The following is a 24623-nucleotide window of genomic DNA, read 5'->3' on the forward strand; positions in this document are numbered from 1 at the left end:
GGCCTATAGCAAGTAGCGCCATTCCAATTTTCTTACGCACCCTCCACTCTATAACAAGATCTCCATTCCGTCGCGCAACATCGCTTCTGATGTGCCAATCACCTCAAGAGGTCAAGTCGAGTGGGTGAAGACGTTGCTGCGCGACGCAGTAAGGGAGCGATACAAATGGCCCAGGGGTACAGGACAGGCCGCTGTGACGACTGCGAATGTGCGAAAAGTAAAAGGTTGGATTTTGGCCGAGTTGAAAGAGCTTGATCGTGAGCGGTCGCGCGAAGTCGGTAACGACCCAGATGCTACTAGGGGCGCCCTACCAACAACCACTTCGCGGTCATCTGGAAGCGACTGGCAGCCACTCAGACCTCCAAGTCCAGAGAGCGCACCAGTAGAAGGTCCAGAAGAATCGCCGGCAAGGTGTTCGCGTCCGAGCAGCCTCCCCCGTCTAGAACACATAGGCGTTGATCCGGTCCAAGCATTCGACAGCGAGCAATCTCCGTTGCGCGCGTCCGTCGAAATCATGACATCGAGTCTTAACATCGTCCGGAAAGAGCGACCAAGTATTGAGTTGCTGCGGAAGAAACAGCTGGAAGCGGCCATGCATCGACTGCTGGCCCAAGAGAACGACCACAGGCGGCGAACGGAAGAACACCGCATTCTCGCGACCCACCACTCGCGCATCGCTCTCGCACTTCTCTGCGCGTCGCATCAATCTCGCCTTCGCTGCCGTATACACCCACCTCCCACCCATCCCCCCCTCAAATCGCCCCAATAATACTCCCCAGCCCCCCAATCCTCCTCGCCCACCTCGTCATCGTATCCACCGCATCCTTCCTCAGCCCCATCGTCGGCGCCGCAAAAGCCACAGCCATAACGGGCGCAATACTCCTTAGTAGATCAAACCCCGGTGTTTGGGCTTGTTCGATCTCCGCCGCAGCATCCATGATATCCGTCGTGGCTTTCGAAGCCACGTCGAAGTAATGACTGGTGGGCATCTCATGGGAATCGATGGGGGCTGTGGCTTCCGTGTGGGTTTTGTACATGAGCATGCTTAGGACTAGGCGGTCGGCCATGTAGTTTGATGCGATTAGTGCTATGAAGGTATTAGGTGAACTTGTGGTTGATTTGGGAGATCCTTGCCTGGTATTGGGTTTGGGTAGTTTCGACGTACCCCTCTCACCCGGTGTTCCGCCACGTACGGGACTCCTGGATAAGTTCGTCAGGTGTGGATATGCTGCAGCCCAGTCATCCAGTTGCCGGATCAATTTGCACGCGAGTTCTTTGCAAGGTCGAACGTCGACGTGCGAGGGTATTGGCGTGGAGAAGAGGACGCGCATAGAACCGGGTATCTCGAGCATGGCGAAACAGTGGGGGACCATGAGTTCGATATCTGCGAGGGTTTGGTGTGCGTCGCGTGGTTTGCCGATGAAGGGGAGGGTCATCCAGTCTGGGGAGGCGTAGACGGATTTGCGGTTGAAGACTACGGATTTGTGCGCCTGGGGGTGTTAGTGGAGTGGCTAGGTATCGATAGTGGTGTCCTTGGTCTTACATCAGAGCTGCGGATACCCTTGAAGAGCGGCCAGATGGCGCCTGACCCGCAGTTACTCGGACCGCGCATATTCATTATCTCAGCTGCAGCTGCGATGTGAGACATTGCGCCCGTCGCAGTCGCTCCTACATATAGCTCGTACAACGACATAATAAGCGGCACCAAAACCTCTTCCTCATCAGGAATAGCATCATTCTTCAGCCTCGCTATAGACGTCCTTTGCGCACTCAACGCCACGGTATACCATCTCCACGAATCAATCAGAATACTCGGATCATGATGGTGCTTCCCGAAAAAGGCCATGGACACTGCTCGGAGAGACAGTCGAACCGCTGGCTTCCTTGCGTTGCTATGAATCTGGTTTATATGTCCCAGCCATTGGATTTCCGGTGCGTACTGACTCCCGCCTTTGTTGAGCTCAATGTAGTGGGAGAGGAACGCGGTGTCTAAAGCTTCTGGCAAGATTCTTGAGGGCTGGTTTAGCATGGGGGGTCGGTATTGGTAGCGGATTGCTACGATGGCTTGCTCTATCTTTTCGTTGTCTCTGCTTTCGGATGGCAACGATGGGTATGACGATGAAGAAGGCTGGCCAATTGGTGTTGATGTGCTTGCGGCTTCGTTTTGGGCTAGAATAGTACGTGGAATCGCTGATGGCTGGCCATCGTCTGTTGAGTCCTTTCCGCGGACTGCCAGTGCAGCTCTTGTTGTTTCTTTCTTCTTCCGCCCTCTGGGCTTGGCTACTCGCTCCGTCATGTCGATGACAATGGAGCCCTGAAGTGCTCCAGAGCAAGCCAGGCCGAGACGCCGACATTGTTGGCATTCAACTGGAGTTTCATCGCACTACACCACATATCAGTCTTCAAGCCTTCAATCGCGAATAGTGAGTAAAAAGACCTTAACACGTCTAGATCGACACTGAGCACAAGCTCTACTGCGCTGCGATTTGGGAGGCATTCCGTTCCGTCTATATAGGCCGGGCTGTTTCTGCACGGGAAGTGAAAGAGGGAATTCGCGCGAGGTAGACGAGGGAGGGATACAGGGGTAACGGTAGTCTGGGAACTTCATGCGGCGCAGTCTCATTCGTTCATGCTGATTGGGTGGCAGCATAAGGTTTCGGAAGATACCTCTAGCATGGTGGGGAAAGCGCGAGGTACCGCGTGAATTTCCACACCGAGTCTAGCACGTGCTGTAAGGGTCCAGCGTGCATTGGAGCGGGTTAACGTGCCGACTGTCGTTATGAGTGTTGAATGTTCGAGTATTGTGTTTACTTCGTTGTGAAGGATGTGTAAATGGGCGTGTGAAGAGGCGACGTCGTAGTCTATGCTATCTGTTGCCATGGCCTTTATACACTAAAGACTGACTATAAGCAACTCGTGATAAAGGGTCGCTTATCGTTGTAGTCTGCAATTATAGGCATCGCATCGATGTCAAGAAATTGAGACCTAATACTGAAGACGCGACATAAATTCAGTTAAATAACAGCTGTACAAAGGGTATCATACACCACCATCCCCATCCCCATCCCATCCCATCCCATCCCCCACCTACTCCCTCCCCAACTCCACAATATCCCTCATCTCCAGCACCCAAACCCCCTCCTCCCTCTTCCCGTCCAAACACCTCACCCCCGCCTCCACCGCCGCCCTCGCAATCATCCCCGCATCCTGCGCCCACCAATCCGTCATCTTGGGCGTCAGCCCCCTCAGTCCCTTGGCCAGGCTCCTCAACGCCGCCTCCGCAGGCCTCGACTCACTCCTCTCCCCCACAATCAGACCGGGGCGTACAATAACCGTGTGCTTAAACCCCAGCCCCTTAACCGCCTCCTCCAACTCGCCCTTCATCTTCGGATACGCAAAGTAGCCGTTGGGATTCGCGCCGTTGGACGAGATGAGGACGTATGTGTCTACGCCGGCTTCTTTGGCGGTCTTGGCGAGCTCCAGGTTTAGGTCATAGTCGATTTTACGCTGCGCGTCGAAGCCGCCGACTTGGGCGCGGGTTGTGCCGAGGGCGCTGAAGAAGACGCGTGGGGAAGGGGACGACGGGAATTGGGCGGGCCAGGTGGACGAGTCGGGAGAGGTGATGGGTTGCAGCTTTGTGGAGCCTGCTGGGTTGGGGAGGTCGCGGCGCGTGTAGGCGTGGACGGCGGAGAAGGAGGGGTGGGCGAGGAGCGTGGTGAGGATGTTGGAGCCCTGCGCGTTGTGTTAGGAGTGCGTGATGGGGTTATCTGGGGTTGTGAGGGACTTACGACGAGACCTGTGCTGCCTGCGAGTACTGCTGCCGCCATTTTGCTACTTTTGTCGTGTTCTATTTAGTAGTAGAATGAGCTTCTCAGCTTGAAATGTGGGCGCGTGGTGTTGTCAGTCAAAAGTTTCGCCGCGTCTGCAAGTGCGGAAATTCGTCCGCGACCCTGATAAGCCAGGCCGACCGAGGTGCGTCATCCCGATAGCTGTTTCTCGCAGCTTCATCATCGGACCTGCACCTCGTATGTGAAATCCGGTAATCGCATAGCAAGACGAAGACAAACAACCACGACAGAAGCTCCGTCTTCCCCTCGTAAGGGCAGCAACACGCATACCCATCGCTTTTCCGTATCACACCACAAGCGCATCACCAACGCGCCGCAGCCCCCCTGACTCAAGCCGTCGGCACCCGCCGACCCTGCCCCAACCGAACTCACACCACCCTCTCACCACCGTCATCACATCCAAAGTTTCGCACGAGCCCAGACCAATGACAGTGTCCGGGACCAAGCGACCGCTTTCCACAGTGCTCAGTCCTGTTGCCCGATACGGGTTGTGTTTTGCTGCTGACTGTTGGTTTTGGTGTGCCTGGCTTGTCCGATATGTCAGGCCAGCCGGTCGGGTTGCGGCGTAGGGCTGAGGAGGATGGAGGGCTCACGCCATGGGTTGGTGGTGCGATTGCGGGTTTGTGAGGGTGATGGGGATGGGGGTTTGGGTTTGTAGGTTGGATAAATAGGATGGTGGATGCGAGGTATGGTGGCTATTCACGAACAACGACAACAACAACTACAACTACAACTACTGCGATCAACAGTCCACTTCATACATCTTTACACTCAGCAAGAGACGCAAACACCAATTTTGTTTACACAATACCACGACAACATCATTCCATCCCAACTCCATCTCAACCAAACCAATACCTTCACACAACCACACAAACCCCAACACACAACCATGCCATCACCAACCCAAGCCCGCCTCCTCTGGCGCACCCTCTCCCGCAGCATGGTAGAACCCCACCCCTTCGCCCGCAACCCAATAACCATGACACCTCATGCATGGCGAGCGGGTGATCTCTCAAGGAAATTGGTAAAGACGAGTGCTGTGTAAGTCTCCTACATTTCTTATCCGACTATCCTTTTCGTTTCTCGTTGGAAATTTGTCGCTAATAGTTATTCAGCTACTTCCCGTTCTACGCAGTTATTTTCGGCTGGCCAGTCGCGGCGTCGTGGTGGTTTAACGGGAATATGTGACTCGAAGTTGCTGGGAGAGGGGGGGAGGGGAGTGAGACGGAGAAGGCGGTAGGGGAGATGAAGGGGTTGAGTAGTAAGGAAGTTGAATTTTTGGTTTTGAATATGCGGTGGGATGATTGATTAAATTTTGCATTGGGCTGGAGTTTAGGTCTTCTTGTCATCGCATTTCCGTCTGTTGGAAGGCACTTTAGAAAACTATTACTATTCTGTTCAAACGCACTTTTCCTACCCTTCACAACCCCCCACTGAGTCGCCTTGCCAGAACACGGCAATACTACCACTAAACCATCCCACCACCCACCCCCCTACAAATCCAGCACAACCCTCCCCACCCCCCTACTAACACAACTCAACATCCCCCCCTCCATCTCCTCCTCCAACAACCCCGTCCCCCGGTGCTCCACCCTCCCCCCACAAACATCCACCCTACACGTCCCGCAATTACCCACCTCGCACGAACTATCAATCTCCATACCCACAGCCCTCAGCGCATCAAGCAGCGACTCCGTAGCCCGCACTTCCACCGTCTTGCCGCTTTGTTTAAGCTCCGCGGTAAACGGGTCTCCGGATGTAGCTACCGTAAACGCTTCGATGTGGACAGAGGACTCGGGGATGCTGTAGGTTTTTGCTGTGGAAACGACGGCGTCCATGAGCCGTAGGGGGCCGCAGGTGTAAATGTGGGTTTGGAGATCGGCTTTTGAGAAGATAGCAGGGAGGTTCAGGCGTTGGCCGAGGGATTTGTTGTAGATTGTTGCTTTGGGACCTAGTGCGGCGATTTGAGAGGCGAAGGGTATTTCTTCTGCGACGGCGTAGTGGAGATGGAAGTCTTGGTTCGTTTCTTGGAGGTAGGTGAAGGCTGTTATGAAGGCTGTTATGCCGATGCCGCCTGCGATGATGATGTGTCGGTCTGCGGTTTTAGCGAGGGGGAAGCTGGCTGTGATGCGGCCGACGGTGAGGATGTCTCCTACTTTGGTCTGGGAGTGGAGGTATTTGGAGCCGCCGCGACTGCTTGGGTCTAGTGCGACACCGAGCTCGAAACGTTTTGAGGTACCGCTAACGACGGAGTAGGCGCGTACTAACTTTCCTCCTAGCTTTAGTCGCACGTGGCTACCCGGCTCGACGGGCGCCGGCTCTGGGATATCTTCAATGGATTCGAAGATGAAGGCTGTAACAGTATTCGTCTCCTTTCGCTTCTCGACAAGGCGGTATTCATTCCAAGTATCCATCTTCTCGTCCTCGCCGCCAAACAGTCTGCTATTGTGGTCTTCAACAACACCTCTATCCAGACGTTTCTGGAATTTTCCTTTGATGTCCCATCCAAGCTGCGGCAGCTGCACAATCTGCTTCATCATCTCCACGTTGTTTGTTTCGATGAAAAGGTAGTACATAACCCTGGCTATCGTCCACTCTGGATGCGGTCGCTCGAGTAGGGAGATCATGTCGCCTGCAGTGATGGTACCGGTTTTGATGATACGGTACATCCACCCCGTACGTAGCAGCGTCTGTGTGCGCTTGGCCATGTCTTTGACCTCGAAGCGATGGTTGAGCTTATAGCAAGGTCCGCGTGGCTCACTAACCTCGACAACGATGTCACCAATCGCCAGTCGATCTCCAATACAAAGGTTCATCTCGTTGACTTCAGTATTGAAGAGGTTCTCGCCAAACGCACCGGGCTTGAAATGGTGTTCTGAGGCGGGTAGCTCTTTCTTCCACTCATCGTAATGCGATGTGCAGTAGTGGAGGAGCGCTTTGTCTGGGCCGCCGTGCAGATGGAATGCATGTTCATCTGTGGGAATACCCAGCTCGGTGATCTCGACTGGACCCGTCAACGGTCCTTTGTAGATGGCAGACTCGATCTTGCCGTTTCCAAGCGACTTCTTGATCTTGCCGGCGCGTAGTTGGATGAGCGGGAAGGGCTCGAAAGGCGCTGGGTTGACCAGGGTGTCGGGGTCTGGAGGCGGCGGCGGTATCCACGTCGAGACAGGCATACTTGGGATTGTATCTGGGATCGATTGAGTACGTCGAAGTAGACCAGTTGGCGCAGCTGTAATCCTTCGATCTTTACAAGCGTTTCTTTATGTAAGGCGTAAAGACTTGGTGCTCCGTGCGCCAGGTCGGGTCAAAGAGAATGGACAATGGGGTCGTCGATCACGAACGTGCAATGAAGAGAAAGGTCCTTTTTTACTTCATGCAACAACTCCTAAGGTGTTAGGTCAGTCATCAGGCGTGCAGCCATAGCCTGCGGAGTACCCTGTGATGAGTCTAGACTGATTGTAAGCTACACCAGACTCGGAAGGCGTATGGGAAGATTGTGACTCTGCAAGAGAAGTCGATGAGTCTTGAAGACAGCTAGATGCACAATTCGGTAAGCATGCAAGAGTCGGGTTCGATGTGCGTCCCAGCATCATGACCGGCCTGACGAGAAGACCACAATATGTCATTCGATTCCTGGTGTTCTGTAAATTTGACACTTTGGAGTTGTCTCATGTTCGATCCAATGTGTAGGGTCTGGCGGGATGTTGCCTGTTGAACGAAAAGCTTGTACCAAACAAGCCCTGCGGACGCCGAGTTACAGGCGAGGGAGATGGCGGAGGTCGGAGATGAGCGCGACTCCCCGACCCGGGCTTGGACGCGTCGACTCGCTCGGACATACAAGTTATACGTCAAGTCAAAGACTAAATCAACGTTATTTGAGATGTCGTGGCGCGGTTGAACGGTCGGAATGTAGTTCAGACGATGAACGCGTCGTGTGTCACGTGGGTAGCGGCCTCGGCTGCAGTTTGGTGCAACTGACGTCAATGTGAGGGTCCGTGGACAAGCTCCGAGCTACAGCATCAACTCGTCACCGCGATCTCAAGATAGTCAATTGCTTCTGGCCCCGCAACTACTCGACTTTCCAAACCTCAAACTCAATACATCCAATCTACTCAATCGGAAACCAATACCTGTCGCACATCGCAACCTCACCATGTTCCGCATCCAACCCGCACGCGCCGTACAACGCGCAACCTTCTCTCGCGCAGCCATCGTTCGCCCTCGCTTCCTCAGCACAACACCAGGACGCTTCGCTCAAAAAGATGCGCAAGACAAAGACTCGCTGAAGCCCCGGTCGACCGAGTACTCCAAGTCTGGCTCCGACGATGGCGCCGCACACTCGGACGCTGCCTTCGACCCCAAACAGACCAGCCCAGAGGAGGCAGAGGCAACTGCTGAGAAGGAGGCTGGAGGTCCACAGAACAGCTTGAACGCCAGCCCGGGCAACAAGAAGGTCAGCGAACCCAACAGCCCAGACGTTGGCGGCAATGGCGGAGCGCCGGACAAGAAGAGCAGCGGTGGGGGCAGCGCGCCTAAGAACAGCACAGGATAGATGCAGATACCACGCGGACAGACTATAGTCATGATAAGGAGATGTCAAAGGCATAAACATCAGGTGGCTATTGAGGGTAATCCAGGGCGTACAGGGAGCATCACATCACAGCATTATAGCATTGGGAGTCGCATCTCAAGCATCCAACTGTATATACCCCACAATCGAAAGAGAAAAAAAAATGCCAATTCCGAAGCCACGACCACCAGTGACGTGCCCATGCTGCAGCTCCACCGGATGCGGCATCTGCGTGGAGCAACCTCAGTCTCGCACCCATGCAATGACGTCACAGCCAATGACGCTGCCCACAAGAACGCGGCAGCAACATCCGTCTTTGCACAACAAAACATCTTCACATCTCTTCAATCCTCCTACTACACTTTTTAAACTCCCCTTTTACAAACCATAAACCTCACATATCCCCCACCTCAAACCTCAAACCTCAAACCCTCAAGATGGCACCCCGCGCCCTCTACACAGCAACCCGCTCCCTGCGCGCTCCCACCCCCATCTCCACCTCGCGCACACCTTTCACCACCTCTTTCACCACTTTCACCGCTTTCACAACGCGCCGTACCTTCAAGACAACACCCTCCCTGCGCATCAAAGAAGACGCAGCGCGCACCCCCGAACAAGTCGAAGCCGCAAAGCAGGAACAGCTCCAGGAGCAGGAAAAGGGCGAGGGCAGATGGCGCGAGGACCTTGCTAGTCATGGCGAGAGCAACATTGCGGCGGATAGGCAGCAGGTTGGTGATCATGAGGAGCATATGAAGGAGTTGCAGCGGGAGGGGAAGGAGAAGGGGGAGAAGGGGGAGATGTAGGAAAAGTTGAGATGGAAGGATGGTGGTGAAGGTTAAAGGGTGGTGGAAGGCGGTGGTTGTATCTCTTGAATCTGAACAAAGCGCATATCGAAAGGATCAACTGGAATCAAATAATAAAGAAGAAGCAGCATGTTGAAGCCACCCACATCCCCCGTCAAACCCATACCCACCCCATCAAAAGTTCACAACACTAGCCTCCAACACCCCCTCCTCCCCAATCAACGCCTTAAGCACATCCTCCCCAACCATCTTATCAACCCCCAAAATCATCAACGCCTCATTACTCCCCTCACCTTTTCCTTCCACCCCATTCCCATTCCCATTCCCATCCCTTCCACCTACATTCCTCTCATGCATCCTCTCCTCCACCTCCCCATCCAACGGCGCCACATTCATAAACTCAATATTCACCCCCGCCTTCCCCAGCAAATTCCCCACATACCCAATCTTACCCACACTGTCGAAGTTGCGACAGATGAGCAGGGTGCCACGGGGCACGAATTCGCCTTTGAACTTGTCGAGGCGCGAGATGAAGGGTTTGTTGCCGGAGACGAAGCCTTGGATTATTTGGTCGGAGGAGGAGGAGGAAGAAGAAGAAGAAGATGAAGATGAAGGGTTGGTGGTTTGGAGGGCGCGGGCAGCGGAGGGAGATGCGTTGCGAGAATGGGAATGGGGTTGTTGGGATACGGAGCGTGAGGCGCGGGCGCGCAGGGTGATGAAGGAGGAGTAGGGTTTGTCTTCTACGTTTTCGCGGGAGCGTTGTTCGTTTATGAGGATGCCGCGGTCTTTCGCCAACAACTCTGCATTAACAATATTAATGTTCAAGCCGTCGCTGGAGGTAATGGGCGTGAGCAGTCCCTTAACCAACGCGGCGAAGAGGGGTTTCGTGGTGTTGATCGTAGCGAGCTTGCCTTCGTAGATGAGATCGAAGGTTGTGCGAAAAGAACCTGTTTTCGCGGAGGAGTAGTGTTGAGTGTAGAGGCTGCCCATTTTTTCGACGAGGCTGATGAATGGTTGGAGGGTGCGGTATTCGTCGGGGAGGACGATGGGTGCGTTGACGGCTGAGCGGGGGAGTTCGCCGCTGAGGATTGAGACGACTTGTTCGCAGACGTCGATGGACACGTTTTCTTGGGCTTCTTTGGTCGAGGCGCCGAGGTGGGGGGTTGCTACTACTTTTGGGTGGGCGATTAGGCGGGATGCTGATGAGTTTTGTTCGGGTGGTTCGGAGGTGAATACGTCGATACCTGCCCCAGCGATGATACCAGCGTCTAGAGCTTCGACAAGGGCATCTTCATCAATCATGCCGCCGCGTGCTACGTTGAGGATACGAGCCGTTGGCTTCATTGTCTCTAGTTCGGCCTTGCCGATCATGCCTTTAGTCGAGGCGATCAAGGGAGTATGTAGGGTCAGGAAGTCGGCCTCTTTCAAGATCTCAGCTAGACTTGGGCGGAGGGTCACTGACGCCGCTGCAGCCAAGTTCGGGTTTGCATAGGGGTCGTAAGCTATCAGACGCATGCCCAGGCCATTGGCAATACGAGCAACTGTGAGACCGACTAGGAAAATGTTAGCCAGTTCTTAAACAAGTGAAGCATCAAACTTACCTTTGCCCAGGCCGACAATGGCAAGAGTCTTGCCTTTTGCCTCCACACCCACCAGTCGACTTCGCTCCCATTTCCCAACTTTGATGCTCTGTGACGCATCTCCAATGTTGCGAGCCACAGCCATCATCACTGTCACATGTTAGTTAATGTAAGAATATCCTTGCTTGGGCTACCTACGCGCAATGGTGTGTTCCGCAGCAGCGTTAATGTTCCCAGAAGGTGAGTTCACCACAATGATACCGTGTGAAGTGGCCGACTGAACATCTACATTGTCAACACCAACACCGGCACGTGCAACGACTTTCATATTCTTGGCGGCACCCAGAAGCTCGGCTGTCACCTTCGTCTCCGACCGTACGATGAGGGCGTCATATTCGCCGATGATTTCCTTGAGCTCTTCTGGACTTAGTCCTTTCTTCTCATCTACATCGAATTGGTCTTTGAGTAATGCCAGTCCATCTGGCGAGACCTTCTCTGGTATCAAGATCTTCCGTCTCGCTGTGTGCATCAGGATAGCCATGTTAGCGGGTATTGGTATGTGCTGTTCTTGCGGACACTTGGTAGACTTGAGTAACCAGGTATGAAAGAGTTTCAGTGAGTTGACCAAGGGTATGTGTCGATTATGGCGTCGACTGTAGGTTTACGTGAGACTGTACGAGATGTAAGCGCAAAGCCTACAGGAGGAGTACACTCCATTTTGTACACCCAGAGTAAGACTGCGCCGCTATCGGTCTACTGCAGTAGCATGCGTCAGAGGGATGTCTTTGTGGTAGCCTTACCTGTTGGCTAGGTTTACCCCGCACTCCTTCTACCCCACGGGGTGAGCGCCGCTGCTGCAGGGTCAATTTGGCGAAGTACCTAGGTATCGAACAACGCCCTCGGAACTTTGCAGAGATGATGTTAGAAATGTTCATGAGAGATACCATTGAAAGAAAATCGATGTAGTGTGGAACGTGTTTCATTACTCAGTTATTGTTGTAGTACCGCGAGCGCTCGCGTCCGTCATGCTACTATACTGTGCATATGTTGCGCAGCGTGGGTAGCCACATATGGTGTGATCTTCAACGATTGGAGGCTGAATTGCTGTAGAGTGGGATATGCACATCACGCGGGTAGTCGGCGCCGCCCGTTTACCAATTGCTACGTGTCTTGAGCTTCTCGTTCTGCACTACCTCGATCCAGTAACCATCGGGATCTGCGTATTCTGTCAGTTGTCGCTTCGTACGACGGATAGATAACGACGAACCTAGTACGAAAGCGATGTTCTTCATGCGTCCGTCAGTAAGCCTCTTCTTCCAGTTGACCTTCTTCTCTTCGAACCGAGCACACGCAGCGTCGAGATCGTCGACAGCAATGCAGATGTGGCCGAATCCTTGGGGCTCATCGTTGCCGTTGTGGTACTTGAAGTTTGCGTCGTTCTCGGTTCCGTAGTTATAGGTCAGCTCAAGCAGGCCTTCGGTGTTTGCTACCGGGTTGACGCCGTTTGCGGTGTTTTCGGATGCATCGGGGCCGTATCCGAGGAAGTATAGGTTGAAGCCAGCACTTTCGTTCTCAGAGGTGCGCTTCAGTTTCATGCCCATGACGTCTTGGTAGAAGTTGAGTGAGGCCTCCTTGTCCTTGACGCGGATCATGGTGTGGTTCTGCAATCATCAGTACACCAACGTGATGTCTTCCTAGCGCTACTTACCATGCGGTACGAGCCTGTATCGGTGTCCTTGACGTTCTCGGTCTCCTCCAGTGGCTTCTGGCCAATGACCTCCACCCAGTAGCCATCAGGGTCGAGCACAAACGCGATGTGGCGCATGCGACCGTCTGTGAGCTTCTTCTGGAACTTGTAACCCGCATCTTCTAGCCTCTGGCAAGCAGCCTGTAGGTTGTCCACTGAGATGCAGAGGTGGCCGAAGCCTTTGTGTGGTTCCGTGTTGCCATTGCTGATCTTGTAGTTTGGATCGTCTTCGGTGCCGTAGTTGTGCGTCAACTCGACAATTCCCTCGCGGTCGGTCCAGTGGTTGCCGTGCGAGGCAGCCTTCGGGCTATCGTACGCGAGGAAGTAAAGGTCGAACTTGGCGTCGGGGTTCTTGATCTGATTGATCTGCTTCATTCCAAGGAACTCATAGAATTGGACAGAGCGCTTCGGATCCTTGATCCGGATCCTAGCAGGTGTGAGTAGCTGGCCAATAGAATGGGGATGGCGCAGTGAATGCCATGCGGGTACTCACATGGAGTGGTTGAGCTTGTACTTGGATGGGTCGGTCGCCATGGTTGCTAGTGTTCGCACGAGGAGGCTTGGTGTGTTGTTTGATTTGAGAGGACGAAATGCAGATGATGCGACTACTCGTAATGTTCTTGGTATTGCGAGACGCGTGAAAAGCATTGATTGAGCTCTCTAGCAGTGTCGCAGCACAATTGAGGGGAAACAGATTCTAAGGCCGATGACGTCTGCGATCCAATGACGAGCTGCCAATTGCCCCTCACCCGGGATTTGCTCGGAGATCAGCCCGGTGGGTTACAAACATCTCGAATGCGCGCGAACGACGAATCGTCCTGTGACGTCCACATCAAACATGAGCACTGTCTACTCAGATCTGGAGATGTACGTCAGGTCGATATCGTTGTAACGCGCGTGTCATCCAAGAACATCGTCGTGTCGCGTGCGCGCGGGCCATTCCTTCGAATCACACTCCACCCGTGATCCGGCTCAAAGATATACCCTGCGTCTGAGTCCCGTCATGATGTGTAGATGCACGAAACCTGGGTAGCATCTCCAAGCAACATGGTACTAGGCTGCAACAATACAAGCTCTTCATAGCATGATCACGAGAGCACGTGCGGCGGAAAACAAGGCTCCGGCCAGCCCAGGTGGTCATAGCTCTCTCCTGGGGAACTTCGTCGTGAACATCGTCATGATCAAGATACTGACACGCGCAACTTCTCTCTCGTGATCCCATCCGTTCCTTCTCGTGTTCTAACGCGTTCCTTACTGTTGCGACGCGTCGCTGGCCGTTGTATCCGCTTTTGGTCTCAGAGAAGGCGCAGATCGGTGAATTAGCAGCACGACAGCGCGGAAGTGGTTGCGCCAACGATTGACCAGGTACGTGGGCCTTCTTTCACATCGCCGTCATCCAAATCAAATCCATTCGTTGCAGCGCGTGGTACTCGCTACATGCTCACACGTCGCTAAAAGCTTCCCTCGCACCGTCTATTCTTCATTTTTAGTTCTTAACACCTACAGCTTCCCCGTCTAATCATGTCTGCAGATCCCGCAATGATCAACATCGCTAAAGTGAGCGACTGGCTCACGCAGAATGCAAACGAACACATCTACCCAAGACTCTTGTAGGTTCTAAGTACCAAACACTGTTATCCCAACTAACTTCAGTAGCTTGATGTCTCCAAATGGCACACTATTAGCGTACTCAAAGCCTGTCCAGACCAAGGAGCTTCGCGATCAGGCTGCCCTGATATCTATGACCTGGAAAGACAACTGCCAAGGACGTCAAAAGCCAACGACCCGCAATGGAGCTACCCAGGACCAGTCGCTGCAACCCGCACTTAGGACACTCACCATCGAGACTCCGGATTGTAATATCATAGTACGCCTATTGCAACCTGAACTACTACTCGTTCTCATCGGTAGAATCGCTCCCGGCAAGAAGCAGGGCTTCAAGATCTCGGCCGAAGGACAGGGAGACCCACGCTACCCAGAGGCAGACGACCCAGTTTCACGTCCTGGTTCAAGCAACGAACAGCATTTGACCATCAAAGGCAAAGCGCCCTCATTACTTAGCAACATGAGCCAGCGTGATAGGGATCTCAGGAGCGGCGCGCTTCACGTCCAGCGGAAAAGATTAGACGCCCTGGCTGAGTACGTCTTGCAAGACTTCGGCGACACTGGATTTGTCATGCCCGCAGATGCAGACCTTCAGTAGTACGATGATGCGGCTCGGGACGGGGATACGTTACCCCTGCCTCACTTTACAGATGCTGGCTCTGAGGAGACTGATGGTGACGAAGTACTGCACAAGAGATCGCTGGCTTGGCTCAGTTCGCTGACCGCGCTAGTATGAGGCCATTGTGTTACCAGTAAGGAAGCGGATTGTAATAGCGACCTCTCCACGGCCATGTGCTACATTATAGCCAATGATCCTGCTGCCTACTGGCTACATGGGTTTGGCCAGTGCTCGGTACAGCTCGCACGCGAACAAGTAGCCGTCAGCCTGCTTTACTGGCAGATGGATCGCACCGATTTTGTTTCGCTCGCATGGTCAACAAGATTATCTGCGAGGTGCGGCGCTCTGCAGACTTTTGTTTTGAAGAGGAAGATTTTGCGAATGTTGCAGGAATATGTGGACTGCCAAGGCGTAATTACTGGAAGAGAGAAGGAAGCATTGGAAACGGCCGTCGTGTATACGCTGCATTTTTGGATACCCAGGAGTCGAATCTGACTTTGTTTACTGTTCACATGGATTCTAGGTGACATTCTCTCGGAGTATGATAGCTAACTGTCCGGGCATGCGTTGCCTGACATGACAGAACGACTCGGTTCCCAGGATACCCCGTTCAGCAGCGATATACCATGGGATACAGCAGCACGTCCACCCATATTGCACGTCATGACAAAGTCATCCTCAAAGCCAACCTTGGAAGCGAGGTGTGGCAGAAACAAACCCTCAAAACTTGTATGTGGATTCTTATCTAACAATGTGATACAACTGGCCAAGGGCCACGGGTCTTGGAGACGCCAAACGACGGCCACAAGTACCAGCCTAAGCTTGATGCACATTCCATCATACCGGCAATGGCTTCGGAACACCCCTCTTAACACCAGGCTCGCCCAGACCAGGAATAACCAAAGGAGCCTTTCTCTCCATCGGCGTCCTACCAATAGGGAAGAACTTCGTGATCGTGTGATCAGGTCCATATGCCTCCTCGACGAGATACACCGTCACTCTCCACCAAGCGCAGAGGGCGGACAGCATCCAAAAGTAGCTCGCAGCCTTCATTCCCATCGTTACTCCGCCAGTGAGGCTATCGCCTGATGCGCTAGTATCCGCCGTGGTGATGGGACGACCATTGTACGCGAACATGCAACAAGCGATCGTACTGCCGATAGCCAGGGAGAAGAGACAGACGCTGAGCACGACATCGCGTGCTGTCGCTGCGAGCGCGCCCGACCAAGTGAAGACACAAAGTATCACGAACCAGGACGCGAGTTCGGGGAAGTGCGTGTGCACTTCATGCGGTTCCAATGCACCAGCCGCCTATACATCCCTCGTTAGCCCATCATCCCCTACCCTATTTCAAACCCCCCTCATAAACCATCAACGACTTACAACAAAAGCATACAAAACCCCAATACTAATCCAAAAACTTCCCCACATGGTATTTATCACCGTCACCAACGTATCCCTCGCTTTGAACCCGTATAATCCTGCGATGAACTGCGCCAGTCCGCCGAACAGGCCTACGAACGGGAAGAAGATGGTTGGAGATTCGGAGTTGCCCCACCAGTTTGCGATGTAGGATGAGGTTATCCATGTTGAGCCTGCGAAGCCGGCGAGGCCGAGGGCGGCGGGCGGGGCGATGGGTTGGAGGAAGATTTGGATGCCGGGGGTTTGTTGGAGGGTTTGGTCGACTTTTTGGGGGGAGGAGGCGGCGTGGAGGGCCATTTTGGGGGCTGTTTGTTGTTAGGAGTGGGAAGATGGGGTTTGGACTAAAGTGTCTCTATGCTGCGGGACGCGGACGGCCCTTGTGGGTGGGATGGTGTGTTTGTGGGGTCAACAAGGATATGGTGTGAGTTCTGGGAATGTGCGAAATGCAGTCAAATAAGTGATATTGTTTATCAACAGTCGGCGAACTCATTGTAATGATGCAATCGTACAGTCAGTGGGGACTGGAGATAGGATCGTGATGTTGTGGATGTTACGATGTTATGACGATAAGCGTGGCGCGGTAAAGCACTCCGGGTGCTGATCACGAACATCGCGACTTGTTCGCGTCGGCATCTCACTTCCGCGTGGAGGTTTTGACATCATCGCAACACCGGAAAGTCATTCTTATTTGTCGAATTATGTGACAAAGGCTACATGCAACTCAGATGGGCATTATGGCAATCGTGATCACTGGGGAGATCAAGGATCGCCTAAGGGCTTTGCCGTCTACGGTAGTTCGCGTCGATGTGGAGCGGTGTTGCTTGGTGTTGCTTATCTACAAAATACATGTGCACGGTCGATCTAGCTAAACGTTAAGAAGGATAATGAGAAAAATCGTGGTCATTGCAGATGATGAGACAGCCAAACGGAACGTGAAGGGAATCGCGAGCATCCATAATGCATACCACCAACATTTCTAGCGCAATGTTGGAACATGATCAGGTCCTCCGTGACACACAACAAGAAATAGGAGTTGTGATGGCGAGTTTGGAAGCGTGTGCTCCTGATACACGATCATCGAAACATGATTAAAGGTACAAATCGCATGTAGCATTCCTTGTCGACTTTGCCCAAGTGATTTCAGTCTTCAATTCATGTGTCGTCCCCATCATCGCTTACAGCTTCCAAACGCTCTTCACCGCTTGGATGGTTCTCGTAGGGGGTAACCCCCGATTCATCGTCGCTATCTCTCACTTCTTCTTCTCCGTAGTTATCATCCTGTTTGAGGGCCTCCGAGACCTGACTGTCGCAATTGGTGTCGTCTAGATCGATTGGAAACGCCCCCGGCATATAAATAGCATCAGAAAGTTCACAGTCGTCATCCTCAGACGTGGCATATTCTGTGGGTATAACGCTATCGATGAGAGCCTGTAAAGCGGCTTCTTCGACCTCTAGGGGTGCTCGATATTGTGGAAAGAGATACTGATCGCGTTGATCAAAAGACCCCCAGACCCATTCCAGCTCCTCGTCGTCCATTCGCAGGCCTTCTACGCATGCTTGCTCGAGTATCTGCATGGTCTCAACATCGCCCTGCAAGGCTGCATAATGCACGATCGAGTAATTTGCGAGTGTAAGGTTGTTAAGCTGGGCGCCGTAGTATATAAGCGTTCTGAGTACCGAATGATTGTTGTGCTGTACAGCCTTCATGACTGGTGTCTCGCCTGTGGGAGTTCGAGCATCGATGTCGGCCCCAGCGCGCAGTAGTTCTTCGCAGACTAAATATGTACCCCTCATAGCCACGGTGTGTAGAAGGTGCAAGCCATCTCGAACATGGTGCACGTTCGATCCAGCATCTATCAGGATGTCGACAACCGGAACGCAAGAAGTTGACTCAACCTCACTTTCGAGAGGGCTTAGTCCCCCAGGTGTAGTATAGTTGACGTCTGCGCCAGCTTGGATCAGTTTGATGCAAAGCGTGCGTGACTCGGTTGGACCACGAAGCGTTGCATACAATGGAGTCATACCATCGTTCCCGACCGCATTTAAATCCGCGCCAGCTTCGATCAGCGCATCTACGGCCTCATCTTGGTTCAGAAATGCAGCCCAATGAAGCGGAGTATTTCCCAGGGAATCTCGAACGAGCGCAGCGCTCGGTTGGACTCGGAGAAGGTCTCTTAGGCGTTCTATGGATCCTTCGAGCAACAGCTCTGTAGCGGGAGCGAGATCAAGCTCATCACAAATGTCATGTAGATCTGGTCTGCCATTTAGCTCGTGGTGTAAGACGCCCAATCGACAAGAGATGCCTAAAAGCTGGGCAGGGGTTCTACAGCCATCAGCCTATGTATTGAGACTGCTTCAACGAGGCTTACATTTTGTTTACGCGCGCCGAGTAATTTGCGTTCACTCCCTCATCCAATAGCATCGTTATGAAAGGCATGGAGCGTCCATTCAGCAAAGCAATCTTAAAAAAGTGTTAGCAGGCCCACAGATGGGTAATCAAGCGCTTACTTCGAGGAATGACTCAGGCTCTTGATCAAATACTAACATGTCGATGCCTTTGACTCCGTAGAGCTGCATGGCGCGCTGCATATCCAGTACAGTTCCATAAGCTATGGCTCGACGCAATTGCAGCCCCGCGTAGTAATCTGTGACGACGCGCGGTATTTTAAGACTCCAGGTCCCCCCAACACCACCCAGTGAACGCCAAGATGCTGCAATTTCAATACCCAGGGGTAAGAGCCATGTCGGAAAAAAGTAATGAAAACGCAGCGACCCTGTCGCGTTCGATCTTTGATGACAATAGCCGTAGTTGCATGTTCGGCGGTTGAGTAAAGGTACCGAGGTGAATTTGTAGAAGGCGGCACCCATTAATCCCCGTAACCATCTCGGCGTGGTACCCTGGCAGGGCACATGGCAGTCGCAAGGACATGAAGACCTGCAAGTCCGATTTGTCGCAGTCTCTATGGTTTCGATTTTGACATAGGAAGTGACATCAATCCGCTGGGCGATCATGGTGTTATCCATGCTTGATGGGGCTGTGCTCACGCAAGCCGCTTTCTCCATGGCATGAGGCAGATTGAGCGTGTTGTCATGTGTCATAGATTCTGTAAATATTTCTCCCGCGTGGACAATGCTTACATCTTGGATAACGGTATAAAGCCTACTAGTGGTTTTTCTATATACGCAAAGTCAGCTACTTGGCCCAGTAACATTAGCTGATACAAAGTTCTCTCGCGAAACCGACCTGCGACCGGCAACGGCAGACTTCAACTTACAAGTTTGTCGCACTCATCGCCAATACGAAGCTCATTTTCAACGAAGCTAGCTCCTGCTGGAATGTGTTAATCCGAGATTGCGCTTGGCCTCCTCCCAACACTTCCATCCACTTCGCACGTCTCTTCAACTCCATGATTTTATCAGCACCGGCCACTTTTTCTCGCTTGCGTAGCACATTTTCCAGTAAATGCTTAGTGAAGGCGTCGAGACAGCTCGTTGCTCGACCCAAAAGTCTGTTGTATTCGACCTGATGTTCTAGCGGAAGCTGGTGCTGGGTTTCTTCTAATGATGTCTGCACCAATGTGAGAGTAGCCTTGAAGTCAGTGACTTCGTTGATCGCTCCAAGTACGTAGAGAGGACTGCCGCGGAGGCCCAACACTCGTTCCAGGATCGAGGCGACATAGCTGGCTGCGCTGACGAGGGTGATTATGCTGGCCACTAAGCCTATGGCTTCCATCGTGAGTTTGCAAACGCGGGTAGATGAGTCTAAGACTTCCGAGTTGTTGTGATGAACTCATCAGATGCAAAGTGGGGGGACATGAAAAGGCCATGAGGGAGGCGCAGTGCTGCGGTCTATAGTTGTCTAATGTTATTTGTGCGACACCAAGTGTGTAAAAGAGGTATACACAGCCCGCATGCCGTCAGATAAAGCCTGCAATAGGTCGCACCGCTGCGCGCATGCAACCTGTCATTGGATCCGCATGCACAGCCTTGTGTCGTGGCACCCATACGCGCAGAATATGCAGTAATGAACAACCTTGCAAGGTATGGTTGGAGTACGAGTCTAGTGTCGTGACGGGAATTTGCCAGGTGTTGCGCGACAATGCAGTGCGCGAAGGACATCGGAAGATAAGATGATACGGTGTTGCCGATCAGATCTCCGAGAGCCGTGATTCCCCCGCTGTCACGTGTGAAGTCTCTTGGCGTGTCGAGCACGCAATTCGCGCTAGGGCCAAATTCTCGTCGCGTCAAGGCGACATTCCGCGCATTTGCAATCTATCGCCCGAAAGACGTGCTAGAGCATCTGGACAGGGCCAATCATGGTGTCTGTGAAGGATTGCGTCTTGCTCGGTCGGTCTTCTGCCGATGTCGCTACTGGACGACGGCACTTTTTGGCTGCTACGAGGCGGCAAACCCACGACACGCATATACTCTCACGGTGAAGCCTCCGGAGCGTCGTAGCACCTCCCGTTCTCTCACACACCCCAAAGAGAGACTCTCACTGCCTTGTTTGAGAGGCTGAGTTGCTGAGGCGCATACTTGTATTCAAGATGCATTTCCAACAGACTGAGTCCGCCGGCCCTGGGGCTGAGCAGAACGCACCCAAGAACTTCTCCAAGAAGTCGTCCAGTCTGCCGTTTGGTCAGGACCTCTCCTACCAATCTATCGGTGGCCCCACCTACCTCACGGCCCAAACTCTCGTACAGCAGGTCGCATACGCCCTCTCGGACAAGATCTTCGCATACTCGGCTGAGTCGTTCGACTTGGATGTCGCAGTCAAGTACTGGCAAGAACAGGGCGAGAAGAATGCTTTTGGCTACCAGACTGGTGTCTCTTCCCTGGAAACGAGGACGGGTGCTGGTGCCATCGCATTGGGATACATGTTCTCCAAGGACTATGACTTGAAGAAGCGCCATATCCCCCAGTCCATCGTCGCTTCCTCTTCCACGTTGAACTACCTCCGCGCCTCGCTCGACCAGCTATCCGCCCTCTACTCGGTCGCGAACCCTTTGACCGCCCACATCGCCGCAGTCGACTACTCCGCCAATTCCAGCGCTGGCCTCGTCACCGATTATGTGTCTTCCCTCACCCTCGCGGAAGACCTAGGCCTTGGGCTCGTCTGCAGCCCGTCTGTCTTCGAGGCCCAGCACATGTCCCTCTTCGCTACCCTCCTCTCGAGCGTCCTCCCCACGATCCACACATACGATGGCATTAGCGTTGGAAGGGAAACAGCCAGGCTGGTCGACACTCTCGACCAGACCCGGCTGCACAACAGCTATGAGGCGGTGCTCAAGGCCGTCTCAGAGGTTGACAAGAAGCACTCCGACACTGCTGGACGCGTCCTGCGCCTGCTTCAAGCCTTCAACGATGAGCTTGGCGAGGACTACAAGCTCTTCGACTACTACGGTCATGAGCAGCCAGAGAGCGTGCTCGTTGTCTTTGGTACCGTGGAGGCTTCCTTGACCGCTCAGGTCGCCAACGCCTTGTCCAGGGATGGCGACAAGGTCGGTGTCGTCAACGTCCGTGTCTACCGACCGTTCGTTGAGGAGGCTTTCCTTGAGGTACTCCCCAAGAGCACTCGTCGCATCGCCGTCCTTGGCCAAGTCAAGGATGAGGCTGCCGTGCTTGACCCTGCGGAGTACTCCAGGCTCTACTCGGACGTTTTGGCGTCAATCCAGTTCGCCTACGACAGGGACGTTGAGGTCACTGATGTCAAGTATTCGCGCGAGCAAGTCTGGACGCCCAGCAACTTCCTCGATGCTTTCCGCCAGATCCACGCCGAGAAGGAGGGTGCCGAGGTCCGCTCATACGTCGACATCTTGAACACTGCCGACGTCAAGCAGTACAGCTTCTGGAACCTCGACGAATCCTCTGCCGCCAATGCCCCAGTTGTAGTTGGCAAGCTTCTCTCAAGTGACTCTTCCAAGAACGTCTTCGTTCGCAGCGGCCACGACAATCTCGTGCAGGGCGGTGTTACTCGCACCGACATCCGTAATGCCGACTACACCATCGAAGCGCCTTATGCTGTTGAGCAAGCCGATGTCGCTTTCGTTGGCGACATTGCTATCCTGAAGGAGTTTGACGTCCTAAACAGCGTGAAGCCTGACAGCTCCATCATCGTCAAGCTGCCCGGTGTGAAGAACGAGGACATTGAGAAGAAGCTCTCGCCTGCTTTCCGCAAGGCCCTCGTGGACAAGGACATCCAGCTCTTCGTCCTTGACCCTGCTTCATCTGAGGCTGTCGCTGAAGATGAATCTCTAGAGTCTTACCTCACCCAGCTCGCCTTCTTGAAGGTTGCTCGTGAGGACTTGCTCTCCTCTAGCCTGAGCAAGCTTGCTGCTATCAACGGTAGCTCAGAAGTCTTCGACAAGCTCACCCAGCAGCTCGAGAGTGCTCTTCGTGAAGTCGAAGTCCCTGCTGCTTGGGGCACGGTTGAGGAGGACGTTGAGCCCATTCGACTCCCCTCAGACATCAACGTCAACAGCTTTGCTCCTTTCGACCGCATCGAGGCCGAGCCACCAACCCTGCTCAAGGACTGGCAAGTCGCAGCCAAGGGCTTTGCCTTCAAGGAGGCCTTCGGCACTGCGAACCAAGTTCGTCCCGATCTTGGCTTCAAGACCAGTGTTGTTCACGTCAAGGAGCGTCGCCGCCTCACACCACAGAACTACGACCGTAACATCTTCCACATAGAGTTCGATCTCGGTAACTCTGGCGTCACTTACGCCATTGGCGAGGCTCTCGGGATCCACGCAGAGAACGACGAGGCACAAGTTGAAGAGTTTATCAAGTGGTATGGTCTCAACCCCAATGAGATCGTTGAGGTCCCGTCTCGTGACGATCCCAACGTTCTGGTCAACCGCACCGTCTACCAGTCCCTCATGCAAAACGTCGACATCTTCGGTCGGCCACCAAAGCGCTTCTACGAGTCGCTTGCTGAGTTCGCTGATGACGAGCGCGAGAAGCGCGAGCTTCTGCAGCTTCTGAGTGCTGAGGGTGCTACTGAGTTCAAGCGCCGTGCTGAGGTTGACACCGTCACCTACGCCGATATTCTGCTCGAGTTCCCCTCTGCTCACCCAAGCTTCCACGACATCGTTCGCATTGTCAATCCCATGAAGCGCCGCGAATACTCCATTGCCTCTGCACAGCACGTCACCCCCAACTCTGTTTCTCTGCTCATCGTCACTGTCAACTGGGTCGACCCTAAGGGCCGCGACCGCTTCGGTCAGGCAACTCGCTACCTCAACAGCCTCAAGGTCGGCGCGCCTGTCACCGTTTCCGTCAAGCCATCTGTCATGAAGCTTCCTCCCAAGACCACCGCACCCATCATCATGGCCGGTCTTGGAACTGGTCTCGCGCCTTTCCGTGCCTTTGTCCAGGAGCGCGCCTACCAGAAGCAGCAGGGTCACGAAATTGGTGAAGTCCTGCTTTACATGGGCGCTCGTCACCAGCGTGAAGAGTATCTCTACGGCGAGGAATGGGAGGCATACCAAGATGCCGGTATCATCACCCTCCTCGGCCGCGCCTTCTCCCGTGACCAGCCTCAGAAGATCTACATCCAAGACCGCATGAGAGAGTCCCTGAAGGATATCCGCAGGGCGTACCTCGAGAAGGAGGGTAGCTTCTACCTCTGTGGACCTACATGGCCTGTACCTGATGTCACCGAGGTGCTTCAGGAGGCTGTCGAAGTCGAGCACAAGGTTAAGAATGTTGGCGCCAAGAAGATTGATGGACGCAAGGAGATTGACAAGTTGAAGGATGATGGCCGTTACGTACTTGAGGTCTACTAGGCGACAGGTTGATATTAGATAGATCCATGAGATAGATCCTTGATATTCTATTATTATTCAGGGCCTAGTGCCGATTACCGCAAACCATCCCGCCATGCATCAACCACGATTCGTGATATTTCGAGGGCTTCACAGCCTCGTCGTCAGTTGAGAGAGAATTCAACTGGTTTTCACTGACCATGCAGGCCCACTTCGCTCAAGAGAAGTCAAAACCGTTGCCAAAAGTACCTTCGCCGAACTCTACTTCTTCGACATGCTCGCCAGGCTCGCCTGCTTGGCACGAAGGTGTGCAAGTTTGAGCTCCGCCTCAGCGACGGCCACCGCGGCTTTGACGCTCTCCTCGTCTTCGACCATGGCTCCTTCGTGACCGAAGACTCCTGGATTGCCGAAGTTGTCGACTTGCTCGCCGTCAAGGCCGGGTGACTCTCGCTTGATCGTGGGGGTGTCGCGACCTGCGCGCGCAGGATTTGGGGTACCGGGCGGATGGGCCATTGGTGGTGGTTGGCGAGAGAAAGGCGGGAAGGGAGATGGATGAGATGGTTGGCGGCCTTGGTTCGGAAACGCGGGCTGGCCGTAAGGTGGATAGCCGTAGAAGCCTGGGTAACCACCGTAACCACCGAACCCACCACCCTGCGGAGG

General features: G+C 53.6%; 12 protein-coding genes across 12 annotated transcripts; 4 read left to right on the forward strand and 8 right to left on the reverse strand.

Moving 5' to 3' along the window:
- Window positions 1–752: 752 nt before the first annotated feature.
- On the reverse strand, window positions 753–2296 carry J4E85_007561 (uncharacterized protein; the record flags this gene model as incomplete). The annotated part of the gene is made up of 3 exons (XM_051471793.1): window positions 753–1087; window positions 1166–1490; window positions 1544–2296. The coding sequence occupies 3 exons, from the start codon at window positions 2294–2296 to the stop codon at window positions 753–755; spliced, it is 1413 nt and encodes a 470-aa protein (XP_051324867.1).
- A 791-nt stretch (window positions 2297–3087) lies between these two features.
- On the reverse strand, window positions 3088–3827 carry J4E85_007562 (uncharacterized protein; the record flags this gene model as incomplete). Its single annotated transcript, XM_051471794.1, has 2 exons — window positions 3088–3732; window positions 3789–3827. 2 exons carry the CDS (start codon window positions 3825–3827, stop codon window positions 3088–3090), a joined length of 684 nt encoding a protein of 227 aa, XP_051324868.1.
- Window positions 3828–5344: 1517 nt separating this feature from the next.
- J4E85_007563 (uncharacterized protein) lies at window positions 5345–7027 on the reverse strand (the record flags this gene model as incomplete). The annotated part of the gene is made up of 1 exon (XM_051471795.1): window positions 5345–7027. The coding sequence occupies one exon, from the start codon at window positions 7025–7027 to the stop codon at window positions 5345–5347; it is 1683 nt and encodes a 560-aa protein (XP_051324869.1).
- A 980-nt stretch (window positions 7028–8007) lies between these two features.
- Window positions 8008–8406, forward strand: J4E85_007564 (uncharacterized protein; the record flags this gene model as incomplete). Its single annotated transcript, XM_051471796.1, has 1 exon — window positions 8008–8406. The coding sequence occupies one exon, from the start codon at window positions 8008–8010 to the stop codon at window positions 8404–8406; it is 399 nt and encodes a 132-aa protein (XP_051324870.1).
- A 455-nt stretch (window positions 8407–8861) lies between these two features.
- On the forward strand, window positions 8862–9227 carry J4E85_007565 (uncharacterized protein; the record flags this gene model as incomplete). The annotated part of the gene is made up of 2 exons (XM_051471797.1): window positions 8862–9041; window positions 9153–9227. The coding sequence occupies 2 exons, from the start codon at window positions 8862–8864 to the stop codon at window positions 9225–9227; spliced, it is 255 nt and encodes an 84-aa protein (XP_051324871.1).
- Window positions 9228–9401: 174 nt separating this feature from the next.
- On the reverse strand, window positions 9402–11348 carry J4E85_007566 (uncharacterized protein; the record flags this gene model as incomplete). Its single annotated transcript, XM_051471798.1, has 3 exons — window positions 9402–10780; window positions 10829–10957; window positions 11006–11348. The coding sequence occupies 3 exons, from the start codon at window positions 11346–11348 to the stop codon at window positions 9402–9404; spliced, it is 1851 nt and encodes a 616-aa protein (XP_051324872.1).
- A 610-nt stretch (window positions 11349–11958) lies between these two features.
- Window positions 11959–13088, reverse strand: J4E85_007567 (uncharacterized protein; the record flags this gene model as incomplete). Its single annotated transcript, XM_051471799.1, has 3 exons — window positions 11959–12468; window positions 12516–12981; window positions 13048–13088. The coding sequence occupies 3 exons, from the start codon at window positions 13086–13088 to the stop codon at window positions 11959–11961; spliced, it is 1017 nt and encodes a 338-aa protein (XP_051324873.1).
- Window positions 13089–14214: 1126 nt separating this feature from the next.
- J4E85_007568 (uncharacterized protein) lies at window positions 14215–14757 on the forward strand (the record flags this gene model as incomplete). The annotated part of the gene is made up of 1 exon (XM_051471800.1): window positions 14215–14757. The coding sequence occupies one exon, from the start codon at window positions 14215–14217 to the stop codon at window positions 14755–14757; it is 543 nt and encodes a 180-aa protein (XP_051324874.1).
- A 1354-nt stretch (window positions 14758–16111) lies between these two features.
- J4E85_007569 (uncharacterized protein) lies at window positions 16112–16497 on the reverse strand (the record flags this gene model as incomplete). Its single annotated transcript, XM_051471801.1, has 2 exons — window positions 16112–16118; window positions 16232–16497. 2 exons carry the CDS (start codon window positions 16495–16497, stop codon window positions 16112–16114), a joined length of 273 nt encoding a protein of 90 aa, XP_051324875.1.
- An 855-nt stretch (window positions 16498–17352) lies between these two features.
- Window positions 17353–17907, reverse strand: J4E85_007570 (uncharacterized protein; the record flags this gene model as incomplete). The annotated part of the gene is made up of 2 exons (XM_051471802.1): window positions 17353–17844; window positions 17878–17907. The coding sequence occupies 2 exons, from the start codon at window positions 17905–17907 to the stop codon at window positions 17353–17355; spliced, it is 522 nt and encodes a 173-aa protein (XP_051324876.1).
- A 1564-nt stretch (window positions 17908–19471) lies between these two features.
- J4E85_007571 (uncharacterized protein) lies at window positions 19472–19933 on the reverse strand (the record flags this gene model as incomplete). The annotated part of the gene is made up of 1 exon (XM_051471803.1): window positions 19472–19933. The coding sequence occupies one exon, from the start codon at window positions 19931–19933 to the stop codon at window positions 19472–19474; it is 462 nt and encodes a 153-aa protein (XP_051324877.1).
- A 583-nt stretch (window positions 19934–20516) lies between these two features.
- Window positions 20517–23984, forward strand: J4E85_007572 (uncharacterized protein; the record flags this gene model as incomplete). Its single annotated transcript, XM_051471804.1, has 2 exons — window positions 20517–20547; window positions 20713–23984. 2 exons carry the CDS (start codon window positions 20517–20519, stop codon window positions 23982–23984), a joined length of 3303 nt encoding a protein of 1100 aa, XP_051324878.1.
- Window positions 23985–24623: the final 639 nt, after the last annotated feature.

This window comes from Alternaria conjuncta, assembly GCF_024043145.1.
Source record: "Alternaria conjuncta strain BMP 0040 chromosome Unknown scaffold_10, whole genome shotgun sequence".
NCBI classification, from domain to species: Eukaryota; Fungi; Ascomycota; class Dothideomycetes; order Pleosporales; family Pleosporaceae; genus Alternaria; species Alternaria conjuncta.